Source organism: Lissotriton helveticus, chromosome 3_2 (genome assembly GCF_964261635.1).
Source record: "Lissotriton helveticus chromosome 3_2, aLisHel1.1, whole genome shotgun sequence".
In the NCBI taxonomy this organism is placed as follows: domain Eukaryota; kingdom Metazoa; phylum Chordata; class Amphibia; order Caudata; family Salamandridae; genus Lissotriton; species Lissotriton helveticus.
In genome coordinates, this window is record NC_136062.1 from 25,409,604 (window position 1) to 25,422,458 (window position 12,855).

A 12,855-nucleotide genomic window follows, 5' to 3' on the forward strand; every position below is an offset into this window, starting at 1 on the left:
GCTCCACAAGGAGAATCATCATTACGACCCCAACAACCCCGCAGGACGTCGGAGACGTGGCAGGCAAGCACGAAGGTGGGAAGTAGAGGGAGGACATCGCTGAAGATAAAGAAGCACCGGTGGAGAGAGGCACAGAGGATCAGATGCCTGCGGTCATGTCGAAGGGCCTTGGCTCCAGAGTTGCTTCTCCTGGGACAAACGGGCTGTTGAACCAGAGACAAGAAGAAGATAGGGGACAGCTCTAAAAACAAGCTCTGCAGCTCTGAAAACAAAAGCACTGGAGAACAAACATAACCTGTGAAGACCTAGAGTGTAACCACATAATAACCACTATAGAGACCTAGCTAGATGCTGGACCTTGATGTTGTGCCCTGCCTTGCGCTGCAAACTGTACTTACTAGGGTGGGACTACATCCCCCAGCTTTCCTGACTGCAGGCACAGGATCACTGTTTGCTGAAACGTATAAATTCTCTTGACCAAGAGCGGTCCGATCTGCCCGCGGACAAGGCTGCGCTGAGCCTTCTCTTTTAGAAGTCGACATTGGTAGTCTTTTGCGAGGGTGCGTCTCAACAATTGAGTGGTCCCACTGTTCCTTATCATGGGCAATGGAAAAACTGCAGGTACTGCTAATATGTCCCAGCCAACAGTAACTATTGATTGCATGCTTGAGAGAGCTGTTGGGATAATTCCCACTGTAATCGCTCTTGCTAAGTGCAGACTTTCTTTGGGCAATGTCCCTGCCTTAAATAACATCGGTGACTGGGCCACCTTAGCTGTTAGCACCTTAAAGCTCTTAGAACCCAGTGATACAGGAGCTGGAATACAAATATGTTCCCTGATCAGTGGCCACTTGGAACAAACCAGATTGCTGTAAAAAGTTCAGATTCCGAGCCGCCCAAATACTATTGTTACTCAATCCACCCCTCAGTCCCAGGGTGGCCCGGCTGCAAAGAGGAAAAAATCACGGGGAGGAATCAGTCCTCTATTCGTAACAAACTTCCCTGTCAATCCAACCAGCCACTAACCCCACAAGGACTCAAAAGCCAGCTTTGGAAGTGGGTCCAGCTCACAACTCAGACACTAACCCAGTCCCAGAAAACTCAAACCCAAGAATACGCACCACAGGTTCCTACAGAAATTGACGATATGGTGGAGAAATTTTGTTCTATCTTGGTGGAGAAATTGCAACCAATAATGGACCATCTTAATCGCATTGAAAATGTACAAGTCGGCGCAGTCAATAGTCAATGTGCAAGTACTGACAGAAGAAGCCACTCGGTATAAAGCCAAACAATTTGTAGTCAACAGTCTTAGTAACATACAGGCCAATGCCAAGCGTGCCACGACTCTTTCTAACTGTGCCTCCTACTCTCTAGTAATGCTGGGATGGGGGTATCCCCCAGGGATTAGTCATGAACTCCACAGCTCAGGCACCTCCAGGCATTTTACGGCCAAATGGCCATCCCACAGTTAGAAAACCTTAATGAAAGGTAACTGAAGATGCCTTGGGTGGCCTTCTAAGAGAACGGAGTAGCATGGCTGCCTCAAAGTTGTCCAAATTAATTCTTTACTTGGAGGGATGGGGGTACTTGTCTAACAGCATCCTTTTCTGAAATACGGTTTATCAAAAAGATTACATCAGTACTTTTAAGTTTTCTTTTTTGTCAAGCCAGCCTACTAAAATGCATAACCAGCAAAGCTTTAGTGTTTACATTTTATCCTAAAACGTGTTCTCGTTGCTAAAAGTACTTCATCACTGCACATAAAAACAGAAGCAATCAATGCTTATAAATTTCATGCAAACTTAAGGTGTTTGGATTGATAACAAAAACAATCAATGGTATAAAGGGAATTTTTGCTGGCAGTAACAATCTTCGGAGAGCCCATACTTACTGCTTTCAAATCATTATGTTGTAGCATGCTTTTATAAAAATGTTCCAGAAATGGTTTGTTTGGTGACATGTACACCGATAAGCCACACCAGCATGGAAGATCTATCAGTTGGAATAGATGTTTTATTCTGGCAGCTGGGGGAGATAACAAAGGTACTAGGGACAGTGATGGTATCATTAGGGAGCTTAGGATTGCTTTTAGTCCTGCATTAAGGAGTGGCTCAGCGTCCAATTGAAACACTTTTTCACGTCATAAAATATGCAGAACTCTTCAAATCAAGCTTTGCTCCCAAGATACTACATTTTGTGGAGCGTAAAAAAAGTGATTATTACTTTCATGTTTATGAACAATGTTTACGTCACATAGCTTGTAACAGTTATCCAACATGATCGCTTGTTCCAGAATGTTTCTTCATTGATAAACAGGATTTTAGTTTGGAGATGTCATAACTACTGGTATTGGTATTCTTTCACTGCTCCTTTAAGACCCGACAATTGTGACGAATAAATATGCTTGTCGGAAAAAAACAAAATTACCTTTTAATAGAGCTCTCAATATTGCAACATCAATATCCTGATGTTTCTCCGACCCCATATGGAACACCGTTATCTATTTGGAAAACAAAGATCAGAATTACCCAAAATCCAATAATAAAAAAGTGTTCACGTAATCCTACATTATACAATCCCTAACAGAAGTCTTAAAGTTTTTAGAAAAAAACAGTCATATGCGATAGTACACGCAATTCAGAGACACAGTAGTCAAATCCTTCCTTTTATTCTTTTCCTCTTTTGTTTCTTTTTATTCAAAAAGGTTCTCAGCCAGCCAACACGTGTTTCGTCTCCACACTGGGATAGTAGTCCCAGCAAATTTTTCAAGGCAAAGTAAAAACATAGAATGCTTAGCCAATGTCACACTGTACAGAAAAACTGGCATATTTAACAATCCCTCTAAACATACTGTGCCTGTATATAGTTCCAGTCGCAGTTTGGAGACATATCAGCAAAATATGCACAGTGCAAATACTTCATGCCTTATTGTACAATCGTTGAAATTAAGTGATCACAGAAGGTCCTATCCTCCAGTAGTAAAAGTCCCACAGTACTGGTTTCAGATATGATGTTCGTGAATATAACGGCTATATGATGCACAATCAATCACAGATCAGTAATATGTGTCAGAGCGACAAACACATGAAAAGCAATGTTTAGTGTCCTTCTGTCTTTCTTATAAGGTGAATGGCAGTATGTTCTAAAAGGCACAGTAAAAGCATATAGTGTTTAGGCTTTTTTTAATAGTAATTGAAATTTGTAATATAGTGTCTAGTCGTACTGGTGAATTCATCCGCTGATTTCGCCTTTCAACAGTATCCCGTCACCAAAAGAGAAGCATTACAATCTACGAGTTAGACAAGTGTGCCAAGAGGAGAAGTGCTCATAGAAGCCGTTGGGAGCCAATTCACAAAGTACGCTAAGTAGAAAGCCTTTAGCACTATTTCATATATTTGGAAATTGGCTGGGTTTTATTCACACTTTTCCAGACTAGAATTAAATTAGATGTGAAGGAGGAGTGATGTGAGGGGAACACCACAATTTGAGGTGCGACAGCAGAGAAAAAATGCCAGTGTGAATTTTAAAAACAGAAAAAAGTTCTCTATCTTAAAGAGAAACACATACTGTTTTTGGTTGAGCTAAGGAACACATCTACACCCTGATCTAGCCTGATGAACACCCTAGCTCAAGCTATAATAGAATAGCCCTGAATGTGAAAGGAATCAACCACCCCATTAAGAAAAGGAACATTTTCAACTATATATACAAACAAAAAGGTGACATCATCTTCTTGCAAGAAACCAAACTTGACTCTGTACAATCTTCTATCAGCAGGAACTTCCAGTTTCCAGATATAGCATACTCCGAAGTAACGGGCAAGAAAAATGGGGTCTTAACACTAACTGCTAAAAAGGCTAGGATTTACTTATTATCAAGTCTCTCAGACACACAAAAAGGTGGGATTATCATGAAACTATCCAAGAACAACAATGAATTCTATGTGGTGAAAATATATGTCCCCACTAAAGATGAACCTTCATTCTAGGACAAACTCTCCACACAACTGGGGAAGTTACAAGACTCTGCTACAACCATACTAGCTAGCGATTTCAATTTACCACTAGAGACCCTTTTAGAGAGAAATTCACAATTCCCGTTTCACCCTAATAAATCCCACAAAGCACTTAAAAAGATTTAACTAGATAGATGCATGGGGAACTCAAAATCCTACAGAAAAGGACTATACATTCTATTCCCTTCCCCATAACTCCTTGATTACATGCCAATCTCTGGCAACTCCTTAAGTAAAGTTTATCAAACCACAATCGAACCAAACGTGATCTCAGACCCTTCTTTCTTCACCCTCTCAATCAATGACCCCACTCCAACCACCATCAAACCCCTGTGGAGGTTCAAGAATGAAATCCTGGTCAATCAATCAAACAAACACCTTATTGAAGAGTCAATCAAAAACGTCATTAACCAGAATAGAGAAAATGAATCAATTCAATTCAAATATAGCTTTATTCGATTGAAGAAAACAACCATAAAAGCATATACATAATGCATAACAGATTAAAAGGAAATCATTATGTCTCCATATCCCTCTTATTATTTCAATACATGTCACGAGATAAAAAAACGGTTAGCACTTGCAACAATAAAGTTACCATAGGAGAAAAATCAAGTAATACAGGTATTATAAAGTGCAAAGTGCTTAGATGTACTTAGACGTAAACAATTGATACTTAGCAACTAAATAAATTCAATACATGTTGCCTAGTAAAACAGTTAACTCATAGCAGCAATGATATTACAGTAAAAAGGAGAAAAGGCGAATGATACAGGTAATATAAAGTGCAAGGTGCTTAGATGTAAACAATTAACACTTAGTAGCAAATGAGTTACAATAAGAAAGAAGACCACTATTGCATGTACAATAAAGTGCAAAGTGCTAAAATATATACGTCAAGCTTAATAAAAAACAAATAAATAAGATGCATTAAAATACCATACTCTTCCTGGCCTTAATTGAACTGAGAATATATGTAGCAGTAAAGAAGCAGGTCCCAGGATCTCCCAGGGCCATTAGTAGGGAGATAGCAGCTTTGGTGGTCTTGGCCTCATGTTTTTTAGAAAGTGGTTTGAGATACATTATTCTAAAAGCCAAAATCAGATCACATATAAGTAAAAAATGCATGGTACTCTGCTTTGTTGTTCTATCGCAGGGGCATGGGGTAGTCGAGTGCTTTTTCATTATGGGGAACGCAACCAGATGGTGTACTAACCCAAGCCTCATTCTGGTTAATACAAAACGGTGGGAGGTTCTGGTGGGAGGTTCTGGTAACAAATGAAAGATACCCTTGGAAACCCAAAGAAGTAATGTACATATGATAGAATTGGAAAGTATTCTGATTTCTAACAATTACATTCCTTTTTCCTATCCTATGTGCCATAAATGTGCTTTTCAGTTCCTGTTTATACAGCGATGGTAGCTCATTAATGTTCTCCATAATCGATCTGTCATAATTCATCTGATCTCATTTGATGAGAAGCTCTAAAAGCAACAGTAAGGGGGTGATAGTCAAAAAAAGGTCTACAATGAACAGAGATACCAACACCAAATTCAGAGAACTAGAAAAAAGAAATCCTAGACTTAGAAAGGAATCACATCTTTAGTAAAGATAACAGTACACTAAACAAAATAGTAAACAAAAAATATGAATACAACAAAATGGTTAGTTCTAGAGTGCGCATCTGGATTAACAAACAAAAGAGCATTAGATTATGTGATTCAAACAAAGCTGGCAAATCTTTAGCCTCTTACCTAAAAGTTAAACTTAACAAATATACCATTAATGCAATCAAGGATAATGAAGGTAAGATTATCACTAACCCCGACAAAATAGCGGACATATTAAAAGATTTCTATCAAAAACTATACAACAATAACACTGCTTCAGATCACACAAACAACATAAACTACCTAGATGGAACCAATCTCCCCTCATTATCAGAGGAGGAAAAACTCCATTAATGGACCAACTACCAAAGAAGAAATTGTAGCTGCTATCAAGAAGCTTAAGACGGGTAAAGTTCCAGGCCCGGACGGGTACAATGCTAAATTCTTCAAGACATTCACCCCCTCCTTAGTCCCACCTCTTCTAAAACTATACTCACAGACTGTATTAAATGCATCTTCAAAATTACCCCACTAGAGAATTTTGGTATATAATTCTAATTTCCCTAGACCCCCAAATAAAAACTGAAAAATGACCACTACCTATTGGATCTTGCCAGATCCGGCCAAATTACTGGCACTCCAGCAGAAGCTATCATACCAATAATACCTAAAGAAGTCAAAGACCCCCCTCTTTCAAAAGAATTACAGACCAATTTCGCTGATTACCTTGGACTGCAATATCTATGCCACAATACTGTCCACACGCTTACAACAATACAGCTCCAAACTTATTCACCCTTCTACCGTAGGCTTTTTGAAACATAGACTTTATAGTGATAATACCAGACTTCTATGCCATGCCATAGAGAAAGCCAAATTAGTAAAATCCCCTACAGTAGCGATCAATTTAGACGTGGGAAATGCCTTTGATAAAGTTGACTGGAAGTACCTGTACCTGATTCTAGAGAGGTTCAACCTAGGTGATAACATCATGCGGATGATCATCGCCCTTTCTCACAAACCAGGCGCTAGGGTCAGGGCTGGAGACATTATTTTGTCGCCACTCGATCTAAAACAAGGTACCAGGCAAGGTTGTCCCCTTTCACCTCCACTATTCCTCCTAGAGCTGGAACCTTTCCTTCAGCACTTGAGGGAGGACCAAGACATTCCAGGTATCACACTTGGCAGTCTCACAATCAAAATCGCTGTTTATGCAGAGGACATATTGATCATCTCTGAAAAAGCCCGCTCCCCCATACTGGCGCTATGTCATCAATCCAAAATATTTCCAAAAGCCTCCAGGTATTTTCTTAATAAAGATAAATCCAAAGTTAAACTTCTTAATAATCAAGGTAACAAAGATATAATGGGGTCCACTGGACTAGCATGGAAACAAGAATGTATTTAGGACCCAAATTTAACAGCTATATAATTACCACCCTACAAACCAAGGAAAAAACCCTATTTAACAAAATCAACATGCTACTCGAAGGATGGTCCCCAAAATTCCTATCCTGGTGGGGCAGGTTAGAGACCTTGAAAACGATGATCACACCATTAGTTAACTACCACCCACATCAGCATGTTACCCATGGTTCTCTGATGATTTTCTAAAAAAGATAGATAAACCATTCAACAATTTATCTGGCACAGGAAGAAACCAAGAATCTCACTTAAAAAAAACTCAGACAAAGGGGGCCTAAGCCTACACATCTTTAGGAACTATCAAACAGCCTACCTCTGTAAACAAGGTGCTAATTGGTTTCTCGATAACCCGGCATATGAACCACCATGGGTAGCAGTGGAAAAATCACTCATAAATAATATTCCCCTTGCGGCGCTTCCAACAATCCATTCCTTCCACACCCCAAATACATCATACAGAACACAAAAAAGCACTCTTGCACCTAGATCTCCAATCTGTAATGCAATGTAATGTAACCAGCATTTATAAAGCGCTCTATCACCCCACGAGGATCCTGGTGCTGAAAAAGACAGAGGTTCCATTATCGCTGGTCAAAATACAATAATTTAATCTGGTTTCACTGTGGCACAACCCCAAACTCAAGATTGATTGTCTTCCAATATTCTGGACAAACTGGTCAGAACATAAACCTAATCCAACACATCTATGAAGTAGACTCACCACTTCCTTTCTCCAACCTACAGAAACGATTCAAACTAGACACCCTCGATTTCTACAAATTATTAAAACTGAAAGTACCGATCGCGAAAGGCGCATTCTTGACTGCTGACTTATCACTACCCTCCTTGTTAGGGCACCTATCCAAGACTGGCCACATGGTATCAAACTCCTCCTATCTAACCTTAGTAATGTGCTCTCCCGAAACAAACTAAAATGGAAAAGGTACTGAACACAAGTAAAATCTCTGCAGATTGGGGTAGTATAAACAAAACCCCTTTCAAAAACAAAGTGTCACCAGTGATCTCCCAAACAAAATATATGATTATTAATAGAGCATATTGGACCCCCGCTAGACTCTATAAGATTGGTCTTAACCCAAAATCCCAACTGCTGGAATTGTGGCCTACAAGAAGGGAATCAAGCCCACATGCTATTTTACTGTCCCATCTTGCAAAACATGGGACAAGATCTACGACTGTATTAAATGCATCTTCAAAAAATACTCTCACTAGAGAATTTTGGTTTGTAAATCTAATTTCCCTAGACCCCCAAATAAAAAATGAAAATGACCACTACCTATTGGATCTTATGCTAACTCTAGCCTGTAAGCTTATATTAAAAAACTGGAAAAACTTTAACGCTGTCTTGTTTCGCATGTGACAAGAATGGCTCACCTTTTTGAGGGGATCTGACATCGCACTACAGCTCTCCCAAAGGCACTCCCCCTCCAGACCGATGTGGACTCACTGGATGCTACCTATTTCAACTTTGATACCCCATGATTATAGTAGACATATAAGCAGTGTCCCCATCTTTACACTGCCCTAATTCTTCCTAGATCATTTTGCCTTCAGGTAGCTCAATAAAGACTTAAACTGAACATGTGTACGTATCTACAGCCAGTCTACATCCCATACCTATTGCTGACAGTTTTTCTCCGTCGCTTTGCTAGTTATCTCAATGACGCCAATAATTTCCCTATATCTTTATGTTATGAAAAAGAATCCAATGAGAGGTATGCATACTCTTTACGAGTGGAAACAGAACATGTATATTGGCGGAGGTTAATAGACTAAACCCAGATATATCCCTACTAACTATTTTACCTGGAATCTCACTACTGGTACGAACAGGAATGCGTTTGTAAACTTGCCTTTTATTTTAAATATGTATGCCCTGTTATGTATTGGTGCTCTGGAAACAATGATGTCTCGACTGCACAGCACTCCCCCTGTATCCCTTACATATCGGTGTATTACTCTGCACCTCTCTATATTTTATTTCCTTTACCACTGTCCTTGTGTTGGTTATGCCTTCTGAAAATTCAATAAAAAGAATTTGAAAACTGAAAAATATTTGAAACAAATAGGTTTATTTAATGGCATGTTTCAGGTTTTGAAAACATGTTGTTTAGACATTTGTTAAATATAAAGACTGCAAGCCCAGGAGAAACCAGTGCTGATGTGAGGTTTCAGCTATGACCTAAGAAAGTTAACAAGGGACTTAATCACAAAAAGTAACATTCATCGAACAAGCTTGATTAGTAAAATATGTATTTAGTATTTAAACAATTACACAAAAAGATGCCTTGGTGTGGCTCTTCGGATCAGAATTAAATGCGCTATTTTGTAGGCGTGAGCATTTCAGTCCTAGACTGGTAATTCTAGTTGACAAGGTGGTGCAAAAAGTAGGCCAATTTACTTTCAACAGACAGTAGCAATTGAACCATTTTACAAAAGTTCACTCTTTCACAGCAAAATTGTCTAGTCCTAGTGGGCTTGAGTTATCAAATAAGTGACAATGATGTTTCTTAAAATGAATTATTTAGAGTTTGGTTGGAGTGCAGTTTGGATCCTTGTTGTCTTTTGAGCCAGCTTTCAGGTTAGGATGCTCGAGCTCTGATCAGCTGAAGACAACTTGAAGAGAAATGTCGTGGCTGCCATTAAAGGACTCGGTCCCCATGTTCTGAAAAATAAAAGACAAAAAAGTACAGGGGCACGTTAACCTGAACCCCTGGACCTTGTGTGGGTATCCCAGAGGGACCCCTTTTCCCAAGTGTCCAATTAAAAAGCAGAAGTTTTCTGCTGGTGATACCGAAATCGCACGGGAGCTAGTGCAGGTCCCTTGACCCCCGCGACCGTCCCACAGGAGTTAGCAAGGCCCCCTCACTCTCGCGAAAGTCCTACAAGATCAGGAAAACAATTGAAGGGGAAAAAAAGAGTTGGTTGGGATCCGTTTACATTGGAGGTGTTGGCCAGCCACGGGGGCAGGAGGGGTTCTTGGGTGGAGATCCTGGAGCACATTTCTCCTCCCCAGCCAACCTGCAAGGCACGAAAGGGTTTATTTATTTTTGTTTCTTTACAATATAATTTGGCAATGCACGGATGTATTTAGTTTTCAGTGTGGTCCTGGCCAGACCTATGGATCACTTAGCTCTCAGATCTACCGTCAACTTGATCGAGTGTCTACGTGGGGTCCAGGCCTATCTGTCCAAAAAATTCCTCAAACTTCGCACCTACAAGACAAAGATCTTGGTGGTTGAGAACTCTGCGTGTCAGCATGCTAGTAGCTGAACTTCATTGCTTGAGGAGACCTCCCCCTCGCATAAATAGTCAAAGCACTAGGAGTAACCATTGACAGGTTCCTCTTTCTTAAATCTCAGATTAACGCTATCTCCTCACCTTTTCCGTAAAGTCTATGAAGTTTATTTTATTTTGCAAAGTTAATTAAAACCATTGCAACACATATTACACAATTCTTAAAACATCATTGTTTAAAACCCTTAAAATAGGTTGTAAAATGGGAAATTCCTTGCAATTTACAAAAAAGTAACTCAATAGAACTGTTTGAAGCACACTTTTTACACTAAGTGCTGAGAAGTGATAATCCCCGTGTTAGATTGCTCCCGTCCTGTTTAACCATGTACTGTTTTTGCCACATAGGTTTTGCTTTACACTAGAATGTCCCACTGGTGCTGGACGGACGTGTTCAATAAAAATGTCCTTAGGTCCTATTGTCCATCTGCTAATCGGCCTGAGTCTGTAGCATTTTCCACCAGTTTTGGCATTCTCTGTTCGGCCATTGTCAGAAATTTCACAAATCTACAGTTTAGTATGGTGTTTGACGGATTCAGGCAGGCAAGCACCGCTTGCCTTCTGGTGCTGATCCCTTTTTGCTTAAATTGATCTTTAAGAAGCAGTTGGCGTGCTTGTTGCAGCTCTTCACATAAGCAGATTACGTGTAGGATGTCACCGTTTTTGCAACAGTGCAGGTTTCATTTCCGTCTTTCCTCAGCCATGGTGGTAGGTGCTCTGTGCTTTGCAGAATCCCTAGTCTGTACTTTAAAAAGTTCATTTTTATGGCTTTCGAGTAACCCTGGTTGAAGTATAATTGTGGTGTTAGTGATTTGTAAGAATTTAGTGTCATCCATGCGTGCGATCTTTTCGAGTATAGTGCCTTGTCCTCCAATAAGGAGAGTGATTTAACATTTTTCCAGACTAGTTTTTTGAAAGTGCTATGCCCAAGTTTTGTGTCCCAGAGCTCTGAGAGTTTTGTGGCTTCCAAGGCAATTTCTTGCCTCAGAAGCATCCCGGCTTTGTATATCGTGCCATAGCAGAGAGTTTAGTGTATCTGTGGTGGCGCTTCTTAGTTTGTGCCAACAAATGATGTATGCCCGGTACCTGGCTAGAACTTGTTTTTGCAGGCCACACTCCAGTCTAATTTGAGCAGGAGATGTATAAGGCGGGAGTGAGAACATTGTTCTAGAAGCTTTAACCTGTATGCTATCCAGGTCTTTGGCATCTCTTCCCCGCATAGCCTCACTACCGTAGGTAATCGAGGGAAGCAGCTTCGCCTGGATTACCTTAAAAAACGGGGTCAGAGTCGGACCCATCATTTGGATTGCCAGGTTTTTCATCATCAAGGCAATCAGTGAGCCTCTCCTTCTTATTTCCTGCTTCTGGTGCGCGAAAGAGCCTTCTTTGTCAAATGTGACTTTCAGATATTTGTACTCACAAGCTGGCTCAATTTCTATGCCACCAAGAGACCAGCTCTTCTGTTGTTTTTTGTTGGTGTTAATAGACATTGTACGTGTCTTGCTGAGGTTTATTTTTAAGTTGTTTTCCATGGCGTATTTCTGCATTTCAGTCAAAAGACATTGAAGACCAATGTAAGTGGGACTGAATAGTACTACGTAGTCTGCATACAAAATGTTGCTCAAAGTTTTCCCTCCTATCCTCGGTGAGTGGGAATTACAGGTGTTGAGCACTCTCGGTAGGTCCGCCATAAAAAGGTTAAACAGGATTGGCGCAAGCACACACCCTTGTTTCAATCCTTTAGTGGTTAGTACTTTTGAGGACAGGTGAGTGCCGCTTCCTAGTTTCACCTGCACCCAGGTGTCCATGTGGAGGAGCATCAGCATGTTTAGGGTAGACTGTGGTAGGCCCTATTGCGCCAGTTTCCCCCATAGTCTACCTCTCTCGATGTTATCAAATGCAGCGCTGAAATCGATATAGCACAAGTGTAGGGGAATCTTATATGAATTTGCTGCGTCAATTATTAATGAAATGGCAAGGATGTTTCTTGATGTTCCAGTCATTTTCTGAAAGCCAGTCTGATTCAGCGGTATTATCAGGTTTGACTCAGCCCAAAGTGCAGTCTCCTCTTGTATGGTGCCGGCAACGTATTTCGCCTCGTTATCAATAAGGGCTACTAGGCTGTAGTTGTTTGGGTCAGCCTTGTCTCCTTTTTTGTAGATTGGAACAATCATTGAACCCCTCCAGGATTCTGGAATTCTGTTTAGTAACCTGATTTCCAAAAATAAAAATTGCATGATGTCTGCCCATTCTTTGTTCTTTGCTTTATAGAGGGCAGGTGGAATGCCATTTGGTCCCGGGGCACCTTCTTTCCTGCCTTTGGCTTTCTGCTTTTTTGTTAAGTCTGTATGCTGGCACCTCGATTTCTCTGGAAGGTTGGAGTTTAGGCCTGAAAAGGCTTGTCCCCATGTCTTAGCGTACGCGTTTTCCAGTTTCTCTCTGGAGTCTTGCTGGTCCCCGTCTGGACTCCTAGATGCTCTGTATGG

General features: G+C 40.6%; 1 protein-coding gene across 2 annotated transcripts in view; it reads right to left on the reverse strand.

The window, feature by feature from the left end:
- LOC144826433 (transient receptor potential cation channel subfamily M member 7-like) overlaps nt 1–12,855 on the reverse strand; it is a 1,864,676-nt gene that overhangs the window by 1,298,698 nt on the left and 553,123 nt on the right. For both annotated transcript variants that reach the window (XM_078684758.1, XM_078684760.1), the window contains exon 10: nt 2,431–2,503. In XM_078684758.1, coding sequence (XP_078540884.1) covers nt 2,431–2,503 — 73 coding nt within the window. The remainder of the gene's footprint in view (nt 1–2,430; nt 2,504–12,855) is intronic.